General features: G+C 34.8%; 1 protein-coding gene across 3 annotated transcripts; it reads left to right on the top strand.

Moving 5' to 3' along the window:
• Nucleotides 1-4,652: 4,652 nt before the first annotated feature.
• On the top strand, nucleotides 4,653-27,132 carry LOC111490363 (peroxisome biogenesis protein 1). Of its 3 annotated transcripts, XM_023138949.1 has the most exons (17): nucleotides 4,653-5,190; nucleotides 6,014-6,187; nucleotides 10,971-11,070; nucleotides 11,552-12,034; nucleotides 12,740-13,465; nucleotides 13,914-14,005; nucleotides 18,354-18,427; nucleotides 19,620-19,842; nucleotides 21,253-21,346; nucleotides 21,463-21,617; nucleotides 22,506-22,730; nucleotides 23,441-23,641; nucleotides 24,096-24,221; nucleotides 24,302-24,363; nucleotides 24,576-24,693; nucleotides 25,526-25,810; nucleotides 26,778-27,132. In XM_023138949.1, exons 1-17 carry the CDS (start codon nucleotides 4,978-4,980, stop codon nucleotides 26,814-26,816), a joined length of 3,390 nt encoding a protein of 1,129 aa, XP_022994717.1. In that variant the 5' UTR covers nucleotides 4,653-4,977; the 3' UTR covers nucleotides 26,817-27,132. The 3 variants fall into 3 exon arrangements, with proteins under 3 accessions (XP_022994717.1, XP_022994718.1, XP_022994719.1); XM_023138950.1 differs by lacking the exons at nucleotides 4,653-5,190; nucleotides 6,014-6,187 and adding an exon at nucleotides 6,617-6,757; XM_023138951.1 differs by lacking the exons at nucleotides 4,653-5,190; nucleotides 6,014-6,187 and having other exon boundaries at nucleotides 10,978-11,066.
• The last annotated feature ends 755 nt before the right edge of the window (nucleotides 27,133-27,887 follow it).

Raw genomic sequence — 27,887 nt, 5'->3', positions numbered from 1 at the left:
ACAAATAAAGCAACCGGATGCTATGGATTACTAAGCAACCGGATGTCTTGTTGCAACCTCGAATGCAAACTCATATACTAGGGACCTATCGTTAAAATTATTATATGGGTGGCCTCCAATGTAGACAAAATTCGATGTATAGTACTTTCCTATATACGACTCACGAGCATGGGTCCCTAAGCAGTTCGTACTCCCTGGACCTATCATAGACGAGCTAGTTGTTTTTAGTGACGTCCGGAAGTCAGCAAACCCCTGAGTGTCATGAGAGGCATGACCATCATCATCATAGTGTACGCGTTCGTACTCATCATCATAAATGGGGAAGTATCCCGATGTATATAAACACACAAAATGCATGAGATCCCTATAGTTTTCGTTTTTAAATCATCTTTATGACACAACCCTATATATCGTTTACACATTATTCTAAGTAACATGCATGCATTGACCTTCGTACATTCATCATCATTAACATTAACTAGAGTTGTGTCTTTGAAACTCATCGTCATAATGCATCGTGACATTTAATACATGCACATCATTTTAATATGAAACATCATTATATTAAGTCATTTCATCATTGAACATCTCACATAATCTTATTATTATGCATCATCATTATCATGGCAACATCGTGTACATCATCATATAAACATAATCACATCATTATCTAACATCATCAAGTCATCATATAACATCATCATATCATCATATAACATCATCATGCACTCACAAGCTTAGAGTAGACAGAAGATTTACCTATGAGGAATAGGCGAGACTATGTGATGTCAATATTAGTTGTAGCAATACTTTAGTTTCATAAACAGTTGAGATTTCAAGTTAGATCTTATGGAAATTGTTTATAGCCACAAATATTGTAACAATGAAGGCCTCGATGTGCTGGGATGAGGTAGGAAGCATGAACTATTGGGACAAGAGTTAGTCCAAGTCACCAATGAGACTCAAAAGATCAAGGTAAGAATGTGCACGACTTAGAGTAGACAGGAGATTTACGCCGACGTAAGGCGTAGAAATTTAGAGTTTGAGGTATACAACAAGATATTCTTGAAGGTGTTTTCGATGAAATGCATCTTAAGGGTCGAACGAAAGGGGAAGCTAAACCTTCATCAGACACTTCAACATTATAGATCAAATCATATTGATGACATACAAATTAGTCCTACCACCATCCCTCTTCGTGGTTCATAACGTATACCACATATCCATGTTTCAAAAATACTTGGATGACACGACTCACATCGTAGACTACGAATCCTTACAGATAGGCGATGACCTAAGATACGAGAAAACACTAATAAGAATTTTCGACCGGGGAAGTGAAGGTTTTCTGTACTAGGAAAATAGTCTTTACAAAGACATGTATGATGTAATAACCCAAAATAAAATAAAAGTTGTCCCACATCGGTTATGTTGAGAACGTGGAGAGTTGGGCTCCATTATAAAAAGGGAGGTCCCTTAGTCTTCTTTTCATTCCATTTGAGCGGTTCAAAGCCAGTCGAAGAATTCATTTTCTGTGTTTGATACACTCGGACCCTTTCCTACTAGTTTTTAGCATCAATGGGTCGTAAAAGCTTTGGTCTAGGCCAACCAATTAAGTGGTTCTCCCTTTCCTACTAGTTTCTAGCATCAATGGGTCGTAAAAGCTTCGGTCTAGGGCAACCAATTAAGTGGTTCTACTATCGGTTTGGTTGGAAAATTTGTTTTATGTATAACGACACATGTCTCGTGGCCTTACTCATATCATGTGTGTGATATGCCTTGTGATGTGATGATGTTGTGAATGTGTCATTATATGATATGTCAAATGACACGATGGTATGAATGAAATTCTATATTATGACGCGATAAGCTATGTAATGTATGAAATGACAAGATGCACTCTGATGTATTGTTGGTTTTATGTTCTAAAACTCATAATTTGTAAATAAAAATATATTCTATTTTCAATAAATTTATTATTGATGTTTATTCAGTAAAGATTGTTATTGAATAAAGTGAATTTTACGATTATTAATCTAAATCTAATAAACTAAGAACACTTTGACTATAGTATGATTACTTAAATTATATGTAGAGACATAAGAGTGGATCAAGTTCGAATATATATTCAAAATGATCTATAGTACAGGGATAAAGTTGAGTACCTTATCTTGGGGACACTATGGATGCGACCCACTTTTGTATATGACATAAACAATATGATCATTAAATTGTACATGCGAAGACATGTGAGTGGGGGCGTCCTATGCAATGAGTATTGCATAAGATTGGACCATGAAGAAAATCACTCTCACTTGATAATGTCGTTTACTGTTGAGATAGATTTTCTTTTCATTCGATGACCTAGGTAACTCGATCTTAATCCTAAGTTAACCATGAACTCCTGTTTATTCGGAATTATCCTTAGATTTGCATGAGTGAGAGTGGCTTAAGTTCGCCGACTCAATAGGCCTCCCATTTCAAGGGTAAGGCTAGATGAATGGCTGGGAACGTGGGGTGCAAGATTGACCTGTGAATTGACCCAGCTCTAGTTAGGAATAACCTGTGAAGGATCGACTTACTAATCATGGTTATATAAATGGACAAAAATATATCTATAGTGAGGGGAGTGCAACTATTAGGCTATAGTGGAGTGTAGTTAACGAATGTTGGTTAACAAGGTTAATGAGTTTAACTGCTAATCTTGAATCGTTGGAGCCCATGATCTATAGGTTCATTAGGTGCCTCTGCTAGCTCATATCATACTAAACCATAAAACAGTGTGATGAGTGAGTTCGAAATGTTCGAATTCAAATTAGGAAAAATGCACTACATATATACGATATATTTAACTGCATTTTTGTTTTATTTACGAATTAAATAAAAAGAGAGAATCTGATATATTTAAATAAGATTTAAATATTTTAATCAAATATGTGTCGGAATTGATTGGGATTGACATTTGAATTAATATTAAATATTAATTAAATAGTTTAATTAATCATTTAATATTACTTTAATTTGAAATTAATTATTCAAATTAAAAAAAATCTTTAGTGGAATTTTGAGGTGTCAAAATTTGGGTTAACCAAACTTACATGCTTGCCAAATAAACCTCACAAATTTGAGTGTCAAAATTTGGTGATCTCAAATTTGCATAAACATGCAAATATGACTCTATAAAGAGATTGATCAAGGTACATGGAACTTCTTTCTTGGAAAAACCTTGAGAAAAACTCTCTCTTCATATATACTAAATCCCTTCTAAGTTTAGTCACTCACCAGATTCCACAATCCTGTTCTAAGGCCGAAGAATAGTAGAGAAGACACTAGTGGTGGTTCGAAACGGTTCGTAAGGAAAAAAGAATTTGAACTACAAAAGGTTAGTTTAAACTCTTTGAGTTTTAATACTTATGAACATACTAGTTATTTACTATAATTGATGTTCTAAGAGTGCCTAAGATTCAATTGGTTCCGCATGTATTATATCAACATCATCATATATTATGTTAGGCCATGATATGCTATGAAATGTTTTTAAATAAAGAAAAGCTACGAAGCACAACCCCTACGCTATGATTTGAAAGATAAGTTATGAATAAAATGATTTATGAAAGTTTATGCATGCATATTACCGAGTATAATATGTGAGGAAAGAATGAGAGTTGTCTTGCATGATTTGTTACAATTGAAACTATTGGAACCTCATGCATAATTGTATGTTCACGTGCATCAATATACTTTCTCTTTATGATGAGTATGGATGCATACAATATGAGATTGAAATGATCATCATATATATCATGATGCTACAACGGTCGCTATTCCCTCTAGGTATCCGACAACAACCCAAAAAAGCTAGCCCGACTAACAAGTCTAAGGGGCGTATGAGCTCACCTGGTGGGCCTATACTCGCACATGCAGGGCATGTGTAGAGAAGTACTACACATCCAATTTGCCCGAACTGGAAAGCCGCCTAAGAGAAGATAGTTTTAAATGATAGGTTCCATCATTTTGCACGTGTTTGCATTTCCCGACCCCAATAGTAGGATCATTTACTGAGTATTTCTTAAAATATTCAAGGCTTGTGCTATTCTTATATTTCAGGTAAAAGCAAGAAACCCCTGTACGGTTGACGATTGCATTCAATGAAGATTGTAGAACCTGTGTTAGGGTAGTGACATTTTTATTTCGTAGATCTTAGATTGGATTAGGACATTGTCTTAATCTTTTCTTTAGTTTTATTTATATTTAACATGGAATAATCTTCATTGTTTTCTTTAGTTTTATGAATGATTTTGATGGTCCCGACATTTTCCTGCATCTCTACAACATAGCTACCTTATGTATGAGGGGTGACCATATGGTATCTGAGTAAAAAAGGGGTATATGAATGAACAAGACACGAAAAAAATGAAAGTTATTATCTATATCAATAAAATGCATCTTAATTTTTTAGTGGCTTGATCATAGACATTGGTTTGTGGAGATAGTCTTCACTCATATAAGTGTGACTATGTTGCATTAAATGCAGGAAAATGTCGGAGTCATTAGATACCAAATTTTAATTCTAAATCGTGGTATAGTTCGATAACATAATTAAAAGTTTGAACCAATAATGGACCTATTAAATTTGATGGGCAGTCAGATAATGTGATGGGTATCATTGAAGTTCGCAACAGTTTTACTGCAACTTTCTGCTCCGACGACCACATGACGACGAGCGACAACTGAGCAGACTTCAACTTCAACTCACAAAGCCGTCACTGCCGGAGAAAGTCGGGATCGGTGAGAGCCTGGAACTCTCTCTTTTTGTTGGTGTGAAGACCGGCGTCATAGCCATCGTCGGAGGCACTCAATTTTCATTTTCATTACACCGGCGGCCGACTTATTTCGGTATTGGAATTGCATTGCACCATCTAATTCAGTTGCTTCTGCTGCGGGCTTCCGTTTGTGGAAATTCAATTCTTGAGTGCTATGGAATTGGAGGTGAGGACTGTGGGAGGGATGGAGAACTGTTTTGTGTCACTTCCTCTCGTTCTCATCCAAACTCTCGAGAGGCGGTCTGGTTCTGGCTCGGCCATGGGCGGTCTCCCTGAATTCCTCGTTCTTGAACTTCGCGATTCCTCTTCCGATGAGGTTTGGACGGTTGCTTGGTCTGGCGCTTCCTCATCTTCTGCTGCAATTGAGGTACCTCTTTTCTTACGTGAATGTTATTTCTCAATCAACTAGCACGTCCAAAGCAGAATTCTTCAAGTACGAGCGTTTATGAAGACTGTTTTAGAATATATCGTTGACAAGTTTAAGGTTGTGCTTAACAAATGATAGAATTCAATGGATTTTCTGTTTGTCGTCTTTCTTTTACCTTGCTTTTAAGCCGGGTTCCTTTGGTATCAGTAGTTTCCGGTAAGCAGAGCCGCTGGTGTTTAAAAAATCGTGTATGGAATGCAAATGCATAAGATAGTGATCATTAAAAGTTTTATCTTCCATTGATGTATAATTTGTTTAGAGATATAGATGAGGATGAGATAGGGACTCTGGTTGAATGCTGGAATTTCCATGTTAGAAGTATAGCAAAATCGACACAGCAACGTGTAGGTGGATTATTCTGTGTCTGCAACGTATAGTTTATGAGCTATGCATGGTGGACTGTTCATTGGAATGTCCTTGCATTGATTATGTTTCTAGTTGTAGCTTTGCTTCTTTGTCGACTGTAATTAACCAACTATATGGTAAGTTTTAATGATTCATATGTCATATGATGTCTGTTCTATAAATTTGATATGGTTAATTCCATCATATTTTGCTGTGAAAATTGTAGCTATATCCTGTCGGCATTTAAGGAAAATAATATCATAAACTTTTATATTCCTCATCTTCTCTTCATATTTTTTTATTCTTCTGCCATTAAGCATAAGCAGCATGTGGTTCTTTGGACGTATTTAAAATTTTTCCTGAATTTTGTCATATTAAATTCTTATTCACTCAACATGTCGTTTTAAATTTAATGTAGGTCTCCAAGCAATTTGCAGATTGTATTTCCTTACCAGACTGTACCAGTGTTCAAGTTCGAGCTATTTCAAATGTGCCGAAGGCTACTGTAGTAACAATAGAACCTTATGGTGAGGATGACTGGGAAGTTCTAGAGTTAAATGCAGAGCTTGCTGAGGCAGCCATATTGAACCAGGTTCCTCATATACATCCCTATCTTCTATAATTCCCTTTCTTATCGCACATATAGGATGGATGTAAAAATTACTTGATTTTGGGATGTTTTTAATCCATTTCTTATGTTTGTCTACGCTGGACAAAATTGTGGCATGCAACGGATAATGAGTTTTGTCTTTTCCTACAATTCGTAGATTTACTGAAAAGTTTTGTTTCTGGTTAAGAAAAAGATATTATTTTGCTCCTACCAAAGATTTCTGTTCTTATATTATTTTTGGGTTCAGCCTAGTGTTAAATCTTATTATTACACAAATTCTATCAAATAACAATTACTTCTTTGCTATGTTTTCCTTCTTGTTGCCGCTGTCCTTTGATTCATCTGTGTTAGTGTCTCTGTTATCCTTGGTTTTTCCCTTCGTCATCATTTGAATATTTGTTTATATAAAGATGGCTGGTTGGGGCGTGGCAATCAGTCTTGCAGTGTTCATTGAGAACTCAAATTTTAAGCTTTAAGTTGATAGCGAGTACAGAGGAGGCATAGTGAGACTGATTTAGGCAGTAATATCTCATGCTCCTTCTCGTTATATTGGTAAACTTTTTCCTGGATCTCTGGTTTTGAGAAGCATCTTTTGGAGCATTTGGCGTTTTTTTTTTCTCCCCCTCCTCCCTTTCTTTCTTTCTTTTTAGAGATTCAAGTCATGGTATGCAACGACCCACTTTTCGGTGCCTCGAATCATTGATTGCCATGTGGACTCAAGGGTAAAACTAGCGGTAAATTTTTCAATTTGTAAAAATGGTATGACTTTTTGAAGTAACATTAAAATAATCTTAAAAGTGACATAAAAGGGGGAAAGACTCGATCTAGGGATCCCTCTTGCAGCTGCCGGCTCCTGCCATCGACTGTAATTTACGCTTCATCTGAAAAAAAAAAAAAAAATACAGGAATGGGTATAAAAATATTCAGTAAACAACCTACTTGTAGGCTTTCGTTGGACTTAATCCTTATGACAGTATCTTAAGCTATGTGCTCGTATACTGAACTTAATGTTAGAAAATACCTTGACATGTAGTCTGTGTTAACCCTATAAGGTTTATACATACCTAGACCCTAACACTCCTTCTCGAGGGGTGTATACCTAACCCCCTCGGGGTCATAATGTAGGGTTTTCGGTTATGCTTAGCTCTATATTTTCGTTTTCCATGAACAGACAAGTACTCTGATCGCTTGTCCCCTATACATATTTGTCTACTAGGTGCTCCCTAATAGTATACCCTATACAATTTTTGGGACCCTCTATGGGTGACCACGAAATTCTGTATGCCAAGTAGACCCTAACCACTCTAGGAAAGTTCATGATTAAGGGTTACTTGCCAATCGTCCCTACTTGATACTTAGTCAACCTGAAATGTATGTGGGATCCATATGTAGGTTCAAACATAAAACAGTGGCTTATGTTCATTCATGTGTCTTCCCAGACTTTCTAAGCACAGAGCAAATATCCAAAGTAGAAACTGGGAATACATGGGTGTTTAACCCCTATAACATTCTCCCACAAGTATATCATTCATATATAAATGTCCAACATGCTCAAACAGACGTTTAATAATCATATGAGACATGCTAGAATCCTAAAATATCTCTAGGACTAATTAGAGTTTTTAAACATACAAGTGGAAGCTATAAAAACGTATTATCATGCTAAACCAGACAACCACTGAGTTACTAGGCTTAACTATCATATATCTCGGTCAACTAGGCCTATAATCATGTTTTCTAATAGGTAGCCCAATGTCCTAATCGATCCCTACAAGTATTACTTGAAAAATAATCCATTTGGCTACTTACTTGTTTGTCGACTTCCCGAGCTTGGTTTGGGTTTTCTAGCATTTCAAATTCTCTTAATTTCTCAAATATGCCCTAATTAAGTCAAAAGAATAAAACCGGTAAAAATGGACTCCAAGAAGCTTCAAATTTGTTTAAAAAGAGGGATGTAGGTCGAGAAACTAACTGTTGACCATACGGTCATCTTCCCCGACTTGCATGCGTGCTATTCTGCTTTCCTTCTTTCTTTCTTTCTTTTTTTTTTTTTTCTTTAAAGATTCTTTTATTTATTTCTTAAAACTCCAGATGTTTCAAAAATACTTCCTTTGGGTTGAAAAAACCTAGAATAAAAATTGAACAGTAGCTGAAATCAAGTTTCTGTAGTCCCTTATTTTGGTGTGTCTTATTATTACTCAAGACAAAAGTTCAGGTAAAGACACCCTTGTTCTTCATCTTCTAGCTAGTCTTTTCTGTGCTAAAAGGAGAGAAGCTCTTTAGTATCCTTTTCTTTGATGTCATTGTATAAAAATTTGGGATAAGGCGTCTGAGTTTTGAGTAAGTACTTTTGTGGTTAATCATTGACAAAACATGGAAAAGTGTTAGCTTATAGTCCTTTTTTCAGCCCTAATGCAAGAGAGAAACACAGACCATGGACATGGAACTTGCATACAACACAAAAAGGACATGTCCGTCTATCAATTTCTATCTGGTTAGTATATTTTGGGATCCTACAGTAGATTATAAATAAGCTTCATAAAAGGACTACTTGTCTCACTATTATTATTAAAGCTATTCTCTCAAACCTTCCCGTCTACTAGTGGCCTTGTTTCCTATGCCTGATAAAGTTCTTAACTTGATTGGGTAGCTTTTAAGCGATTTTCTTTGAGAAGGAGAAAACTATTTGGGTTGTCATCTTGCAAACTGGAGGAAGGTCCATTGATTGGTTTAGGGACTTCAGCATCGGTAGCCTTAAACAGAGAAATCAAACTCTTTTTGGAAAGTGGATTTAGATATTTCTTTGCGGAAGAGAATCTCCTTTGGTGGCTGGTCATTGTTGCTAAATACGGCTCCATCAACTTAAGCTCTTGGCATGAGGACTTTTATATGCACTAATCCAGATGCCATGGAAGTTTATTATCAAATGTGAGCCAGAAAAAAGCAATTTGTGGACAATGGTTTGTCCACCAACTTTTGGTTTGATCTACAGGAAGTCCCCCAGGTTTTCTTCCTCTCTAACTGGAAGCATGCATCCATCAAAAGTTTTGGAACTCATCCACTCAAACATGGAATTTGATTTTAGGGGGCTTTCACGGATAATAAATTCAAGAGTGAGTGGCTTTAATTGACTTGCTCCTCAGTGGTCTATTTCACAAATTGCCCTTACAAATAGAAATAGTAGCTTCTTGATGTATTGGGACCCTTGACTGTTTGGTCCCTCTCCACAGTCATGATAAACATAGATGCTTCATCATGCCCCCCCATTCTCCCGAGAAATTTGCCCTAGTAGTTACCTTAAAAAGGTAAAAATTATTATTGTGGGAAATTGGTCACGAGAGCATGGATACCCAGGATTTATTTGATACGAAACAGGTACCTTTCCCTCCATTTCTCTATCCATGGGTTGGGTGTATCATGTGCACAAAGTGTCCGAATCTCAAACTCACACTTTTCTTAGTTCATTTGCATACACAGATTATGGAGTTGCTCACCCTCCTTTAATTGACTTGAGGCTCTCCTTGTCTGCATAAAGAGTCATCATGATTTTGTCATGACCATTCATCCTTTCACTAAGTGATAGAAAATTCTTTGACTTCGATTTATTAGAGCTTATTTTCGGAAATGGTGGCTCGAAGGAGCAACAAAGTCTCACTAGCTTACAGAAAACTTTTACCCCTTTTTAGATAATATTTATTTTGTGATCCTCTCTTGTTGCAAATTATGCGTTCTTATTAAACAATCTAAACATGAAAGAGATTTTTGCAACCTTTTTGACTTGAGATTTCTTTCTATTTTGTAATTTCTATCAGCTATAAAATTGTTTGGTTCTTATCCAAAAATGTATAGACTTCTCATCTAAATATTCCATAAGATATAGCTACTTTATTTTTACCTCGCAGGTTCTAACCTATTTGCATGCAACTGACTAATTTCATAGGACAATTGCTTGAACCTACATCACTTTATTCCAAGAAAAATCGTAGAATATTAGATCCCAAGTAAGTGAAAGAAAACAAAAAAGTATGAAGGAAAGGTTACAAATAAAAAGTAAAAGTTCGCCAATATAAAATAATAACAAATAACAAGAACTTAGCAGCTGACTTGGAGAGAGAACACCATGAAGAAGACTTTAGCGCTGACTCAAAATAAACAAGTCGTGTAATAAACTTGGTGTCAAACAATCGTTGATTCCTTCCCATTCACGAGATTTTCCCCCGTCCTTTAAAAGTCTTCTAGAAACAGTAATCCAAGAGCTGAGATGAATCCCATAAATCAACACTATCTTGCATAAAGCATAGAGTTCAAATTACTTCCAGATTCTGGTAAAACACAACCAAGGACCTCTTGAACTAGAACTATGATTTCTGGCCGTTTGCCAATCAAAAGATGGGTATTGAAGGTAACAAGTTCCTTGACCTTAGTATCTCATGAGCAAATTATTTGAAATCTTGATGATGTTTAATAAGTTATGGAAACTATTTGGCTGCATATCGGTAAGTAGGTACTTTCCTACACACCATCATTAAATGTTTGACACTAACAGAGAGAAAAGTGAAAAAATGAGAAATTGAAAATTTTTTAATTTCCCATAGTTGTACAAAAATAAATGATAGCATGTAGGAAGATACCTACACATTGGTATGCAGCCAAGTATTGTTCATAAATTATTTAGGAGACATACAAAAGATTATAATAACCAGATATCATATGTGAGTTGCCTATTAATGATGAAGACAATTCAAGAACATTGTATGTGATGCAGGTTAGAATCATTCATGAAGCAATGCGATTTCCTTTGTGGTTGCATGGTCGGACGGTTGTTACATTCCTTGTGGTTTCTACCTCTCCTAAGCGTGCGGTGGGTAAGAGGATATCTAATGCTTAGTTTTCTTGTCATTTGTCTGCTTTGCTAATATATTGATTGGCTGTTATGAAAGCATATAAGATTCTTTTATTTTTATTATTAAGAGCTAATTTGAAATGTTTGAGATTGTAAAAACTCAATTGCTATAGGGCTAGGCAATAGTTCTGTGAGATCACTTGATTTTTGCGTTTATTAGCTGAACACTTGCGTTCTTCCAAAATAATAATAAGCACAATACATTCTTGGAGGTTGCAGCTATACCTTTCTTCATTTTAATCTACTCATGAGTCATCTGTTATTATGTTTCGATCCATTAGATCTCCAAGTGTGTGCGCTTTTCTGCATATGTCTGCAATACCCTTCATATACTACATTCCTCTTGTCAAGACTTTTTGAGAGAGTATGGAAAATATTTAGCCATTTATTTTCTTTCAAATAGTCTTGTGAAAATTATCTTGTTTTTCCTTTTTGTTTTTCAGTGCAACTCGTGCCCGGAACTGAGGTAATAGTTGCTCCAAAGACACGCAAGAGAGTTCTAGACTCTAGAGAGGGTTCATGCATGCAATCTTCCCGTATTGTTCAGGAAAAAGCTATGTTGCGAGTTCAAGATCTAGACAAGAGATTGATTTGCAATAGTAATTGTGCAGGCACTGAGGTTCGGGTAGTGCCAACTTCTGTTGCCTTTATTCATCCACAAACAGCTAAAAATTTCTCATTGAATTCTCTTGAGTTGGTTTCTATATTGCCTAGATCATCAGGGAAAGAGAGAGGGAAGCATAGCGAGATAAATGATTTGAGGAATTCGAAAGGTTCAACTGCAAAAGCGAATGGCGGAGAAAGAGCTAATGGAGAAGAAAGTCGACAGGCTATTGTTTATCTTTTAAATTCAAATTTGGTGAATGAAGGACATATAATGATCGCTCGTTCCCTTAGACTTTATCTGAGAATCAACTTGCATTCATGTATGTCAGTTTATTTCCATTTCCTAACAAAATATTTAATGGCTCTCTTGTTATCTGTGTAATATTGGTGTAAGGAAATATCACTTAAACCACAATGCAGATCGAATTTCTGGTAGCTTCTTAATTTTTAAACTCTGATTGTAATTTGCACCATTACATATTAGTGCATTTCCGATTCATAACAAACTATTTGATGGCTGAGAACTAATTATTTGATTGGGTTAAGGAAATACCGCCAAACCACAAAACTATTTGTATTTTAGTACCTTCTATGTTTATAATATGCTTCTAACTTTCATGCAAGGAATTATATATCCTTGTATGTATAATCTTAAATTTTCTTTTCATTGTGGAATCAATTTTGGTCTCTTAAGTTCAATTTCTTTTGTAATTATTTCCTTTTATCTCTATAATTATAGATACAAATTCACGTTTTACATGCAAGGGTTAATAAATCCAGGTTTATTAAAAAATGAGTCAATCTTCTTCAAAAACTTTTATCCAGATTTAATTAGCAGGTGATAGCTCCAGATTTTGGCTTCCAAAAAGCCTTTCTTTTACGTTTATAAATAGTAAACAATCGGTGATAGCTGCCTATGTTAATTAGCCAAACATTTTTCAAGATTATCTGATGCCCTTTATCCCCTGATGCATTATTGTATACAATGTTTTCTGTTTCTTATGGGAATGTCTGAATACTTGCAGGGGTTCTTGTAAAGCAACAGAATGTTAATTTGAAGGCGGATTTCTCCTCTGCTTCACTTTCACTTTGCTACTTTAAATCACATGATGATGACGTGCCTCTTCTCAAAAATGATATGAAGGCAAGTGACAGCCATAACAGTGTCAAGAGGAAAAATATTTTATCCAAGACTAGCTCATGGTCTTATATGGATGTTGCTAACTTGCCAGTTCATGAACAAGTTCTTGATGTTCTTTCTCACGAATCTCCTGGTAGAGAGGATGAGGATTCTCGCTGTATGTCGAGTGTGGAAAAAGGATTGCAAACTCTTCTTCGAGTATGGCTCCTTGCACATCTTGATGCCATTGCTTCTAGCGTAGGAACTGAAGTTAATTCAATGCTTTTGGGAAACCAAAGCTTGCTTCACTTTGAAGTCGGGACCAGAGGAAATATAAACTCAGCATCTCTAAATGCTTCAGAAGACGCAAATAAGACAGATGAGATCCTGTGTATTATGACTATTTCTCAAGAGCCACAGCAAGGGGTATGCAGTAATGCATTCAAACTTTCTTTTGATGATCAAAACAAGTGCGTCATTAATTTGGGAGGTGTGGAGTTGTCTAAAAGGTTGCACTTTGGTGACCCTGGATCCTTCTCAACCATTAAAGAGAAGACTTATGTTGATGTTGATAGCTTGGATGTATCTTCTCTGAGCTGGTTGGATGCATCTCTCCCTAATGTTATTAATAGTACGTATTCTCTGTAATGATTTGATCACTCACCAGCTTTGGTAGTTTGGTAGCGTTATATTAAAATAGGGTTACATTTTTTGCAGCATGCTTTTTTGTTCAGTTAAGAAATACTTCCTGTTATTAGTTCAGTGATGTACGCAAGTCCCAATGGAAAATTATTTCCATGTTATAGGGTACCAACCACAGCTGCATACTCAACAGACAAAACTTCAGAACTTTATGATTCACCTATTCATGTTTAAATCATGTGATTGTGAGTTGTAGTAGGCCCTGCTTTAAGTCGTTATGCTTTGTGTTGTACTTCTGATTCAACAAGCACTTTTCTCCTGTTATGTGTTGCGTACAGTACCCTTAGGCCTCAATCCCTCTTTGTTTTCTTCTTTTTTTCTGTTCGACCTTGCTGCTGCCTAAAGTATCCTTGACACAAAGTCATATCTGGTTGCAGGGATAAAGGTATTATTATCTCCAAGAGCAGGGCGGTGGTTTGGGGCCCATGATCTTCCACTTCCTGGACATATTCTCTTATGTGGACCTCCGGTGCGTTCCTTTCGTTATTACATTTCAGCTTACCTTTCTTAAGTAGATTTAAACCTATAATTAAGCCCATAATTTGATGTTCTTGGAGTAGGTTAAGTGAGGTAATTTCCCCTAGACCTTGATAAAAATAAAAGATACAGCACAATAAATTTGCTATTATTTTATTTTATTTTATTTATTTGTTAAAAAAGAAACAAAGCCTTTGATGTGACCTACAATCTCGGCTTCAAGATTACTCGAGAAAGCCTTTATTCTTCCTCTATTTATTTAGGTGACCTACTAGGAACTAACCAACTTGTACCTGAGTAAAGGAACTAATCCTCAAAACTACTTGACAAAAAGCACCGACACAAATATAGAGTAGAAAAAGGAAGGAAAGATAGACTCATAGTTTCTGCTAGATAAAAAAAGGAAAGGTTGTGTTTCTTTCCTCTCTTTGGTTGAAAGTTTTACTTTATGAGAGAATTTCTGTAATTTTTTTTCGCTTATTTGATCTCTTTAGTCTCTAGCCTCCCAACTTATCTTTTTCTCAGTTTTCTTGGCTCACAGGCTTTATTTCCCATTTTGTGGGCATTGCCTTGTAGCGTGTAGCTAAAATATTTAATGTTATCTCCAGACGAAGAAGCATCCAAGAATCATTTTCTGCTTTCTCCAGCTCCTTTCCCCAAGTAGACACCCTTGAAAAATGTTCTTTTTCCTCCCTTTTCATAATCTCCTTCCCCTAATTGCCTACTTTTCAAAAGCGATTGCTTCATATAAATGCCTTCATCTATATCAAATTCAAGGCCGAATGAACATTATCAATTAATGCGCTACTCCCTCGCGTAATATACATATTTCTGCCTCAAGAATGCTTTGGCAAGCTCCACTTTACAGCATTCAGATACATTTGAAATTCGTAAACATCTTGTCCCAGAGAGTTCGCTGCTAAGATATTGCTTCTAAAAGGTTCTTGCTTGATTAATGCTTGAACAAGTCTAGTTCATCAAAAACACATCAAATCAGCTCATTACCAGAGAACATCAACATTCTCAGGGATTTATTAGACAATAGCATTTGAAAACACTAAAAAAAACATAAAAATTGACATCAAAGAAGATTGTACTTTTAGTCACTCTTCCCAGAGACCTTGGTGGTTTTCATCTTGGTAGGTTAAGGAAAAACACATTTCAGTTGAGGAAGCCCATGATCATTGAAATGACTGTTGGAACATGTTCCTGAGTTCGCATGGACATTTTCTAGATGATTGGTTTAGTTCTTAGATTTATTTTAGCCAAGTCAAGAACTTTTGAGTTTTAGGCCCTTGGATAGGAATTAATACAAGTATTTTCTATACATTCATACAAAAGCACACGGTGCTCATTACCAAACCCAAGCTAGAGTCGAGAATAATGACGATAAACAAGAATCCTACAATGGGAAATGAAGATTCCACTTTTGATGAGCTTTCAGCGGCTGTGCTCAATATACAACATCACTTTCTTCCGTCAGAAGAGTTCTGCTCAACCAATTGTCTAACTTGGGGAGTCTTGTTGTTATATTCAACCTACCTCCCAATAACTCAAAACACTTCCAATACTGTTGGTAATTTGTCAAACGAGAAGATGTTGAAAAAAAAAAAAAAATTGGAATTGAACTTTTCCCAAGGACTTCGTAAACTTGCCACCAATCAACATAAATGCTTGAAGTTGTTCTCATGAAACATAACCCACAACATTTGTTTATACGATCATTGATTTTCAGGATGTTCATGAGAAAGTATATGACCAAGCTCGATTTCACAATGGATCTTGAAGGAATGGTGAAAATAATGCTACAAAGATTTAATCCTTGTTCAAGCAAACTTATTATTTCTATCCAGAGGATTCCGAAATTAGCTTTTATGGTTGTTTAGATAATCTAGATCACAGAAAGGTCGAGTTGGGTCTAGGACCTTAAATATTGAAATTGAAGAAAATTTAGTTTCTTGATGAGATGGGCTTCGTAGAAACAATGTACAAAAAGTTAGAGGAGCTCCAGAATGATTCATCGAAGAGGAATTCAATTGGAAAATTTCTTGACCATACATTTGATCTGCAAGTACATTGGTTTGAAGATGAAATAGCGTGAATGGATTAAAAACCCATCTTAAATTTGCGTAGGCTTGAAGCTTCTTACAGTCTGAGAAAATATTTAGAGAAGCTGAAACTTAATGGGCAATGGATGGAAGAAGCTTGTTTCTTAGAACCGGCTAAAAATGAATTGATGACATTGTTGTAGATGGTGAGGTAGGAAATATTATCCATGAAGAATAGTCGACTTGTGAACTATTCCTTCAAGAATATTCACTTACTTTTCTAATTATTAATTGGTGATCTTTATTGTAATCAAACATAGGTGGTTGGAAGTTTGTTTCCTCTCTTTGTAATTTCATGTATGAATAAAATACTATTTCGGATTCCAAAGAAAGAACAAGAAAGACTTGGTCGACCATGCATGGAAGAGATTTTCTTTGTTAGTTTTGATTGTTATCTTGAAGAAGCATTCAGATAAGGCCAAAATTCCTCGAAGAGGATTTTATTTGGATGGGTGTGGTGAGTGGGTGATTATTTTGATGATGGGGATGGTCCTGATTAATATGTAGGATGAATTTGTTGATGTCTTAATCATGCCACAAGAACTTCATGGTAGATGACAAGATTGTACCTTACACGTTCAAATTTAAGAAGGTTTTATTATATTTTTAAGTTTTAGAGTATTATTTTTAAGGTTTTTAGTTACAATTTAGTTAGTGACCAATGGGCTTGAGTGTTGTAACCTTTCAAATTAGGGTTTATTTTCAAACCTATAAATAGCCCTTCTTGTTCTTACTTTACAATTAAAATTTTGGAGATTTTAGACATTGAAATGAAAGTTGTATATTATGCTTCTCGCATGAGTTTGTTCTTTTGCATTTCTTGTGTTTAGATTTGCATGCTAGAATCATTCAAGTAGCCTTGATCAAGCTATCTTGTGGATTGATTCAATTCTTGAGTTAAAAAAAAGTTTTTTTTTACTCTTGATATTGATTATCTATTCTATCTTCTTCTTTGGGTTGAAATCATCTTGATTTGGGGTGTTTTAGCATTTGTGATATCGAGGGATTAGCCTTAAGTTTGGAGATATTTGTGTTATTCATGAGTTAGTATCCAAACTGAGAATGAATGATATCTATTACTCAAGTTGAGGGGAGCATTGAAGGATATTTGTATAATCCCATTAAATAAGAGTATGATGTGAAGAATGCATCCCTTCATGGCAATCTAGATGAGGAAATTTATATGAGCATTCCTCCAAGATTTGACCGATGAGGAAGTAAAGTCTGTAAATTGAGAAAGGCTATGTATGGACTAAAACAATCACCAAGGGTGTGGATTGAAAGATTCACACAAGTGTAATGCAAGATTTGGTATAAGAAAAGTTAGAGATCATACTTTCTTTATCAAGCACTTAGAATCAAAAGGAGTTATTGTGCTTTGTGTTTGTAGATGACATCATAGTCACTAGAGATAATAAAGAAGAAAAAAATTGAACATATCACAACCGAAATATACAATGAATTTATTGATAGAAATAGAGAAAAGTGGATGCAAACCTTCTCCAACGCCAATGAATCCAATATTGGGGGAGTCAAAGTGAGGAGGGAAATGTAACAGAGGCTAGTGGGGAGACTTATATACTCGACCAGACATAACCTCTGTAATTAGCCAATTCATGCATGATTCCTAGTCTTAATTTAGAAGATATTTGTTGAAGGATTGACTTTAATTATGTATGTGTAATTCTTAGTCTTAAGTTTGGGAGATATATGCGTAATCCCATTAAATAAGAGAAATAGTTGCCCCCTAATTTATTTTATTGTTACCTATTATCTAGAGATTTATTTAGATTTATCATTACCTAGTATCTAAGGATTTATTTAAATTTATTATCTCGTATCTAGCCTTTTTGTTTTATAAAAGGTGCATGTACCTCTCTAAAAATTAAGAAGAAATGTGAACTAGATAACTTGCGCTTGCAACAATAATGGTGTAATCTCATTCAATAAGGGACACAGTTCACCTCTCTAATTTATATGTATTGTTACCTAATATCTAGAGATTTATTGTTCCTTAATATTTAGGATAAAAAGAGGCATGCACCTCTCTAAAAGTAATAAGGAAAAGTAGCAAGATAATTTAGATTTGCCACACATTTTGATTTTCGTAGCAATATTGAAAATCTGTATCCAATATTGTCGTCAGTTTTTTGCAGGCAGCTTTCTGTAAGTTCATGTTATATATTTGATGTACCATTAAATCCATAATAATCTGCCTGTTTCTGCTAGCAGGGTTCTGGTAAGACATTATTAGCAAGAGCTGCAGCCAAAGTCCTTCAGGAATACGATGAAATTTTAGCGCATGTGTATGTATTATTATTATCTTTTTCTTTTTCTTTTTCTATCTTTCAGAACATGGGTTTAATATTGATCTATTGATTTCATTTTACAATCAATTTTTCATTGTAATTTTTACGTTCAAAATGTTTCTTGGGGAAAAAGTTATGATGATACGTCTATTTCAATTGTTAGGGTTAGAGGGCCATTTCTATTTTGGCATAAAGTTAGTTAAAGAAAGGATCTAATAAGATAATGTTTTACAATTGTTCATCTATCTAAGGAAAATGTAGAGCCTGGAGGTGGAATGAACCATTGTGATGTTGGTAGGTCGATCAAAATATGTCTATCCAAGGAAAATGGGTAGAGATAAAAGGAACTAGTGTGATGCTGGAAGACTGAATTAGGTATGGGATGGACTGTGGGCTTCCTTCAGCTCTCTCCCTCAAGCATGGTGATATGTTTTATTAGACTAATTTTAGAATTGAGGTTGTCAAACTTGACTCGGTTGATCTTTCATGAGAACGTCTGCAAAATGGAGTCTTGAAGGGAGTATAAGAGTGATGGTTTTATTTGATTAAATGATTTGTTTCAGTCTTTTTTTATTTGATTACTTTTCAAGGGGTAGGTTAAGCTTTCTGTGTGCAAAGTCAACTCTTTACTTGTAGTTGCATCAAATTTATACTCATTCATTCATGCTATACACATTCAGTTGTTGCCTATACTTGATCAGCTGACTGATATATTGAGGAATGAGTTGATCACCTTGGCACATGTTGTGAAGGATGCCTTCATTCTCAAATTATTATATTTGTTGCTCGAAATTAGAGAGTATCACGTGCTACACTTAAAGTATTGTGAGTTTGGGTTGTTTGACAAAGAAGAATAGATTTTGTTGATTATAAGTTTAGTAAGCTAGGATACACAGATGAAGGCTGAACGCATTCTAGTATGCAGAAAATTAAGGACAGAATAAAACTGAATAATATTTTAGAAGTGAACATGTATCTAAGTAGAGAAAGTTGGCTATGGTTGAGAAAGTTTGGCATGATGCTGGAAGACTGAAGGGCTTGGGCGAGACTATAGACCTACAAACAGATTTTTTATTTTGAGGCAAAGTTATGTACATCAATGCACATTGTGACGCCACCCAGAGTTCTTATTTAGCTAGAGCTTGCAAGTGAAACTTCTTATCCTCATCAATCCTTGTTTTTCTTGCAGAGTTTTTGTATGTTGTTCCCGACTTGCTTCTGAAAAAGTCCAGACTATTCGCCAGTCACTATTGAACTATTTATCAGAAGCTTTAGATCATGCACCTTCTCTCATTGTTTTTGATGACTTAGACAGCATTATCTTATCAACATCTGACTCAGAAGGATTTCAGCCATCCACATCGATGTCTGCAATAACAGAGTTTCTCACTGACGTGATAGATGAATATGAGGTAATAATTTTATTGTAGTTTCCATGTTCATTTGTGTGCATGGTAAATACTTTATACTATTGTTTTCCGTATGGTTAAATTTCTTACTTTGTATTAACCCTTCAAAGTTTTCCATATTGTATGAGTACGGGTTCTTCTTTAATCAATCCTTTCTTTTCTTTTACTTTTATTGTAAAGGGGGTTGTGGGAGCATGCTTGCTATTTCTCTTGCTATCGTTGAGGAAACTTAGTTTGGTTGTGTAATTTTATGCTAAAAGAAAAAAAAAAAAAATTAGTTTTACGTTTTTTCTTTTTGGAGAAGTTTTATCTAGCTTTTGTTCAAGTCCAGGAGTGTAGTGTTATTTCTGGTACTTTGGGTAATGAACCATCTGGAATCTGAACAATAAAGTAACCAGTATAAGACTTGTAACTGTTCAAAAGATACAACCTCCAATGCAAGCCTTGTCATTCATTCAAAATGATATGTCTAGGTTCATGTGGTTTTGTGCTCCTTAATTTACAATCCATGAGATGTTAGTCTTAAGTCTCAGTTTTTTGCATTTAAATCTTGTAAATAATAACCGTTTTGTGCCACATGTTCAGTGCCAATAGTTCCATTGTCAAGTTTGGATTATCTGTGGTGATTGGTTCGTCATACTTCTTAGAAGCTCCAGTTGCTCCTTAGTCCTTTCTGAATAATTTTTATGGTAGATGTTTCTGTAGGTGGGGACATGAGCTTGATTTTCTTTGTTCTTCTTATCCAACATGTGGCCTACGGATCCTAGGAAGTGTCCTTATTGGTGTGTGTTACCTGTAGGCATCATTGTATCACAATGGTGACTAGTTCTGTACAAAAAAGAAAAAAGAAAAAAGAAAAAGAAAAAGAAAAAGAAAAAAAACAGAGAGAAAGCTAATAATTATAAAAAAAAATAAAAAAAAAATTTATCATCATCCATCAACATAAGCTTTTGATGTAATTGTATTTATCATAATTGACTTTATCATAATTTATCAATTTAAGCTGTAATTTAACATAGTATCAGAGCACGGGGTTTTGTGTTTTCGTGTAAAATTGTTTCCTCCCCAATTAATATTGATTTTTACATGTGGGACTTTTTATAAACTTTTAATCCCGTTTTTAATCCTACGAGAGAGAGAGGGAGTGTTAGAGTAATGAAATAATTAAATTTACAATAAACTCATTTAGTTAAGTTTTTTGATTGGATGCATAATTTAAGAAATGCGTTTATTTATTTGAAGTTCTGATGGTGTAAACTTTGATCATTTTTTTACTTATGAGAGTAGACTTAATTATGTTGCTGAAGTTAAGCCAAATTGTTGTACTAAAGTTATAATATCAAGTTTATGTTATCATCGTTTTGGTGCCTAATTTTCATTGTCAGTATTATTCACTTTCATCCCAATTAACAGGAAAAGAGGAAAAGCTCATGTCAGGTTGGTCCTATTGCATTTATAGCTTCTATGCAGGCTCTAGATAAGATACCACAATCATTGAGATCTTCAGGTTTTTCTTTCTCCCTACAAATCTGCTAACAGAATGCTTTGTTCTTGACCAGTTTTTCTATCATTTTTTTCTCAATGTTTCAATCTAGTTTTTTTCCCTCCAATTGGATCAATCAGGAAGATTTGATTTTCATGTGGAATTACCTGCTCCTGCCGCATCAGAACGAGCTGCTATTCTGAAGCATGAAATACAGAGACGTTCCTTAGATTGTTCAGATGTGACCTTACAAGACATTGCCTCAAAATGTGATGGCTATGATGCTTATGATTTAGTACGTAGCTATTTCTCGCATTGTTGTAATTTTTTCTTTTACTTTTATATATATTTCAATAATTGAAATATCAATATGATCAGATCTATTGATGGTACAATTTCATGAAAATATTTTCCAAATGTTGGACACTTTAGTTTGGCCAAAATTTGATGATGGAGGGAAGACTTGCGAAATTCGAAAACTGAAGGTAAGAGGCCGAGGAAGAACATTTGGTGAAATATTTAGTTTGGCTGCTTTGCTTTGTGGAGGAGATCAAAAAAATGTGAAGCGATTTCTTCCACTCATTGAATATGGAAGAAATTGCTGAACTAAAGAAGAATGGTGGAGAGGATATGCAACCTGAATGCATGAGTGAAGTCTGAAGACTGAAAGCACAAGCAAAGAAAGAAAAAGAAAACTAGAAAGGTAGGAGAGGAATACGAAGGACCATGGAAGAAGTGAATGAAATTTTAGAATGGGAGTTTGGAAGTCCAGGACTGATTAAATTTTAATTAATTACTTCATACAAGTGGATGGGTGAGTGGGACATGTGGCCTTTGGACCTTGTTACAAATTGATAGCAAAAGAGGGAAGTGGGAACATTGCATGAACAGCCTTGGAGAAGGAAATTTCATTATTACTTTGACATATTTTTAACATTTGTTCAGTTCTTTTTTATTTATTTTGAGGTTAGTTAATGTTTTATTCGCATTAATAAGAATACTTGGCTACTTGATGTGTAAGTTAAAAACTGAAACTTACAATACACGATGCACACAAAATTCAATTTCGAATACACGTTCCGTTTCACGAGTCAACAATCTTGGATATAGATGTTTTACTCCCCCCAAATTTTCTCGTTGATGTTCATATTTAAACATAAAATCATAATGATTCCACTTTCAGGAAATTTTGGTCGATAGAGCTGTCCATGCTGCCGTTAGCCGTTTTCTGCCATTGAATCTTAACCAGAAGCAAAATCCCACTTTAATTGAAAATGATTTTTCTCTGGCAATGAATGAGTTTGTTCCAACTTCAATGCGCGATATTACTAAACCATCTGCAGAAGGTGGTCGCTCTGGCTGGGATGATGTTGGTGGTTTAGTGGAAGTTAAGAATTCTATCAAAGAGGTATGTGCTTTATTTTGGCCTCTTGAACTCTAGCATTGATGAATTTGGATTACTTTGAAGCCTTTTATGTTTTCGTTGGTGAGATACATCAACTTTAGGATTTGAAATGTAAATATTTTTGTTCTTACCATTTTTCTTTTTTGTCGACCAATTAGAATGCCTTTTCATAACCCCTCCGTCAGAGTATGTTCTTTTTGTCTTTTTGTACTTTTCTCTCATCAACGGAAACTGCTGTTTCTTATGCGAATGAGGTAGCTTTAAGTATCAACTTATAATCCCATTCAGCTTGATTTAATAGAAACATGTGGAAATAACACTTCGTGAAGGAGGCTAATGAAGAGCTAGTGGATTCTTTTACGCTTTTGTACTTTTAAGGTATCTCAGGCATATTTTACATTATGTTGATCACAAGTTTTTCGTTATTTGCTTTGAGTTAGTTTGGCGTCTCTTTAAGAACTTTGATGGCATACCCTTTATGAAATGAAATATATAATTTTCATTATGTTGTCTTAAATAGTTCAAATGCTATTTCTACAACTGTACCTCTAGAAGAGAATTCTGCTGGTGCATCGTACGTAATTAAGTCTTTTCTTTTGTTCCCGTTCACTTCCTTCATTACGTTAAAGCTTTCTGTTTTTAATATTTTTGCTTCACATTTATTTATTAGATGCTTGTATTGCCTTCAAAATTTTTCCTTTATCTTTGCGCAGATGCTTGTATTTCCTTCAAAGTTCCCGAACATCTTTGCTCAAGCCCCTTTAAGGTTACGGTCAAATGTTCTCCTATATGGACCTCCTGGTTGTGGCAAGACCCACATAGTTGGAGCTGCTGCTGCTGCTTGTTCACTGCGATTTATATCAGTCAAAGGGCCGGAACTTTTAAACAAATACATTGGTGCTTCTGAGCAAGCTGTGAGAGACTGACTAACCTTTTTTTGCCACTTTTTAAAATATTAAGTGCATCTAATATGATCGTTCAACTGTTGACTAGCATTATGTTTGCTTGGTTTCTTAATACATTCAAATTGATGCCAAGTATCTGAGAATAACATGTTTGTAGATCTTATAAATTTTTTTAACTTTTTATTGACCACTCTAGTATTCATAATTTTATTGATTGGCTTATTAGCTGAAATTCTTTATGTGCTAAACCTTCTCTTTCCTCTCAATTTAAGAATTGATTGACAAGCACTAATTTTGATACCTATGCCCCTTGGTTAATAAGACAGGCTTTTTACTCTGGGGATCTAGAATTTAGTTGATAATAATAGCTGAGATACTGTTCCCTTCAATTCCCTTTTATGGGTATCTTGGAAGATCAAATATAATGGATCATTTTGCTCAGAAACTCAATTTTTGGTTTCAGGTTCGTGATATTTTCACTAAAGCAACTGCAGCAGCACCTTGCATTCTTTTCTTTGATGAGTTTGATTCAATTGCCCCAAAGAGAGGGCACGATAATACTGGAGTGACCGATCGTGTAGTCAATCAAGTGGGTATCCTACTTCCTTGACCACCCTGTATTGCATTAGGATTCAATTATTTTGACTATTCTATTTTTCTGCTTGTCAGTTTCTAACTGAATTGGATGGTGTCGAAGTTCTAACCGGTGTATTTGTTTTTGCTGCAACAAGGTTAGCATCTCTTCGTTTAAACCAGTCGGGCCAACGGCAAAAATAGCTAAAATAATTCTGCTCATCTTGTGATTGCTTGCTTTCAATCATACATTATTTGTTTATTATTATTGTTATTCCATTATGCTCAATAATTTTCTAATTTTCAGCTCCCCCATTCCTCGTCTTCTCATTTTCTTCTTAAGTTGCATTTTATTTTTCATTTTAAGTAGTAGACCAGATTTGCTTGATGCTGCACTGCTAAGACCTGGCCGACTGGATCGCCTTCTGTTTTGTGATTTCCCCTCTCCTGTGGAACGGCTAAATATTCTCCAAGTTCTTTCCACAAAGGTTGGTTTGTTAAACTTTAATTGTTTTAACTTATTTTTCTGCTGTTACGGCTTACGGATCTATGTTACCTTTTGGTTTACCCACATGGGACGAATGTCTATTAATGGCTAAAAAGGTATCAGTTATACTCATGCTTGATGTGACCGACACCACTATGTCCCACCATTTTCTTGTTTCATTTTCCATTCCATCAAGAACATTTTCGCAGTTTAAAGGAGCAGAAAATTTGATATACGTAAACATAAACAATTCATGTTGAGGATTGTTGGGAGGGAGTCTTACATTGGTTAACTAAGTGGATGATCATGGGTTTATAAGTAAGGAATACATCTCCATTGGTATGAGGCCTTTTGGAGAAACCAAAAACAAAACTATGAGAGCTTAGGTTCAAAGTGGACAATATCATACCATTGTGGAGAGTCTTTCATACTTTCACGCAATGCGGAGTTAAATTTTTGTCTGTTTTTTATTCACCCTGGCAGAATTCGTGGGAGATAGTTTTAGATGAAAAATAAGCTTTTAGAAATTAGAAAATGGTTGCTTGCTAAATTATTGCTATAGAACATAATTTTATTCGTTATAGCTAGACATTCTTTTATGGAGTATATAATTTGTCTAAGATTATAGCCTCCAGGTTAAGATATATTGGACCTAAAAATTTCCCAGATTGTTGGTTGGGTAAAAGCTTAAATTGTCATGAACAATTATGATTACCTTGGCGCAAATAGCAAATAAGTCAATTTTTCTTTTAATTGCATCAGTTTTGTTCATAGATAAATTTAGAAATTGAATGATCATATTCTTAATAATAATTGATGGATTCAACATACAGCTACCGCTGGCCAGTGATGTTGATTTGGAGCCAGTAGCTTATATGACAGAAGGTTTCAGTGGAGCTGATCTTCAAGCTCTACTCTCTGATGCTCAACTTGCAGCGGTTCATGAGCATCTCGATAGCGCTAACGCTAGTGACCCAACTCAAAAGCCTATCATTACTGATGTGCTATTGAAGGCAACCGCAGGCAAGGCAAGACCATCGGTATCAGATGCTGAGAAGCAAAGACTGTACGGCATCTACAGACAGTTCCTGGATTCCAAAAAATCTGTCTCTGCGCAGGTACCTCCCATTTTCCCTTCTCTCTTTCCTCTTACAATTTCAAATTGCTTCCGGTTTAAGTCTTTGGTGATCACAGTTCACTTAAGATAATATTATGAGAGTTTCCTTGACAACTTAGTATAGAAGGGTCAAATAGTTGTCTGCTGAAAAGAGAAGCTACGTACAAGTTTTTGCTCAAACACTTGATGTTTAAAAAATAAAAAAATAAAAAAAATAAAATAAAAATCGATATTCAATATCTTGATAGAATGGTCATTGAAATAATAGTAATTTTTTTTTTTTTTTTACTTTTTTGTTAAAACATTCTATCACTAAAAGGACTTATGATAGAATGCACAACATTAATGTCTAGGGAAGGTTTATTTACCCATCCTTTGGTTAGGAAAATAATGATGATAGTGATAATGGCAACGTTAGGATAATTTTAGGTTTGCATACTGTCTCTAAATTTACTTCGTATTTTGTTTTGATCTTTGTAATTATAAATGTCATATTTTGATCGGTCAACTTTAGAATAAAAAATTGTGTCTTAAAAATTAAGCTCGTTTTTTTCTAAATTTCTCTACGATGTGTTTTCATTGTTTTTAAGGAAACATTTAACTTAGGAAAATTATAAAAACAAAAACAAAGTTTTCGTAAACTACTTTTGTTTTCGTTTTTTTAACTAGACTGGTTTTTTAGATTTTGAAAACATATCTAAAAAATAGATATGAAATATTTGAATATTACCAAAATTTTAAAAACAAAGTTTTTTAGATTTTTTTTTTTTTTTTTTTTTTTTTTTTTTTTTTTTTTTTTTTTTTTTTTTTTTTTTTTTTTTTTTTTTTGTAGCTTTCAAAACTTGGTTTAAATTTTAGAAATATTTGTAAAAATAGTGTTGATAGGTTTAATTTTAAAAAAACAATATATAATTAATCAAATCATTATTGAGTTCAGCCTTTTAATATATCATATTGCTTGCCTTCAGACTAGAGATGCAAAGGGGAAAAGAGCAACCTTAGCTTAAAGAGGCAGCCAGCACTATCACTATATTTTGGCTATCAATCATTTTCCTACTGGTGCAACTGGTCTTGTCTCTTGAGCAAGTTTGTTCATTGCTACCATAATTGTTTTAAGATATTATTACTTCACACATAGGGGACAGAATTTGATCTTATGACCAATAAAGTGAGATAATTATAGATTTTATGTCACTAATAATGTAGTTTACTCTTGGAGGTGTCATTTAATTAAATGCCATTTTTCTTTCTGCCCCTTCAAACGTTTGAACTGATGTATATATATAAACTAGTTATTAACACAGGATGTTGAATTTTAAACCCCTCTCTGGAAAGTTGCGTTTAATTGCATTTTTCTTGATTTTGGGATTCCCTTTTCGTTCTTTCTTTTCCTTTCAACGTCTTGTGAATGTGTTTAAATTCTTGTTTGTTAGAGAACAGATTTCTCAACCAAAACAAGCAAATAGCCAAAGTTGGCCACCTACTTCCATGGTCAAGATGAACTCTGGGTCTGCAACTAGTAGCAAGCAGTTTCATCATCCACGTCTAATATGTCATTTGTAGGGGTTCCATTCGTCATGTCTCGAGCCCATACCCTTGATTCCTATTTTGAGTTTCGGCCGGAAGGCTCGAAGGTTGCTATTTGGTCTAGATTTGCTTGGACAGGCTCCTCAAGTATATACCTTTCCAATGGGGGAAGATAATCTCCCATCATTGAAGGAGAATTCAAATGTTTCAAACTCTTTAGGTCTTGTTTTGTAACCTTGAACCAGATTAAATTACAACTCCACTAACCTAAGCTAACTTAAGTTATCAGACCTACACACGCTTCGAAAAGGGTGTTGGTTGTTCATGCTTGTTTATTAAATAATACCTCTATGAAATCAACTTTTTTAAGACAAAAGTAATATTTTATATTAATTATAATAATGGATTGATTTGCTAATTTTGTTTGGATGAATTGAATCTTACTAGAGTTGCTACTATATGTATGACGTAACTTTTTTATGCGACAACATTCATTTAAAACGACTTAATAAAATGATGTCATGAACTTATATGTTTTAAAAATGATTTTA

Source organism: Cucurbita maxima, unplaced genomic scaffold (assembly GCF_002738345.1).
Source record: "Cucurbita maxima cultivar Rimu unplaced genomic scaffold, Cmax_1.0 Cma_Scf00015, whole genome shotgun sequence".
NCBI classification, from domain to species: domain Eukaryota; kingdom Viridiplantae; phylum Streptophyta; class Magnoliopsida; order Cucurbitales; family Cucurbitaceae; genus Cucurbita; species Cucurbita maxima.
Note: the sequence above shows the minus strand (reverse complement) of the source record. Positions and strands in the feature narration are given on the sequence as shown.

What these genes read in the sequence shown, in the direction of transcription:
- LOC111490363 (XM_023138949.1), top strand. Translation starts at nt 4,978, where the DNA reads ATGGAATTGGAGGTGAGGACTGTGGGAGGGATGGAGAACTGTTTTGTG. An exon ending in TCTCCCTAATGTTATTAATA is followed by an intron (nt 13,466 to 13,913) that starts GTACGTATTCTC and finishes ATCTGGTTGCAG; the next exon opens with GGATAAAGGTATTATTATCT. An exon ending in TTTGTTTTTGCTGCAACAAG is followed by an intron (nt 24,364 to 24,575) that starts GTTAGCATCTCT and finishes CATTTTAAGTAG; the next exon opens with TAGACCAGATTTGCTTGATG.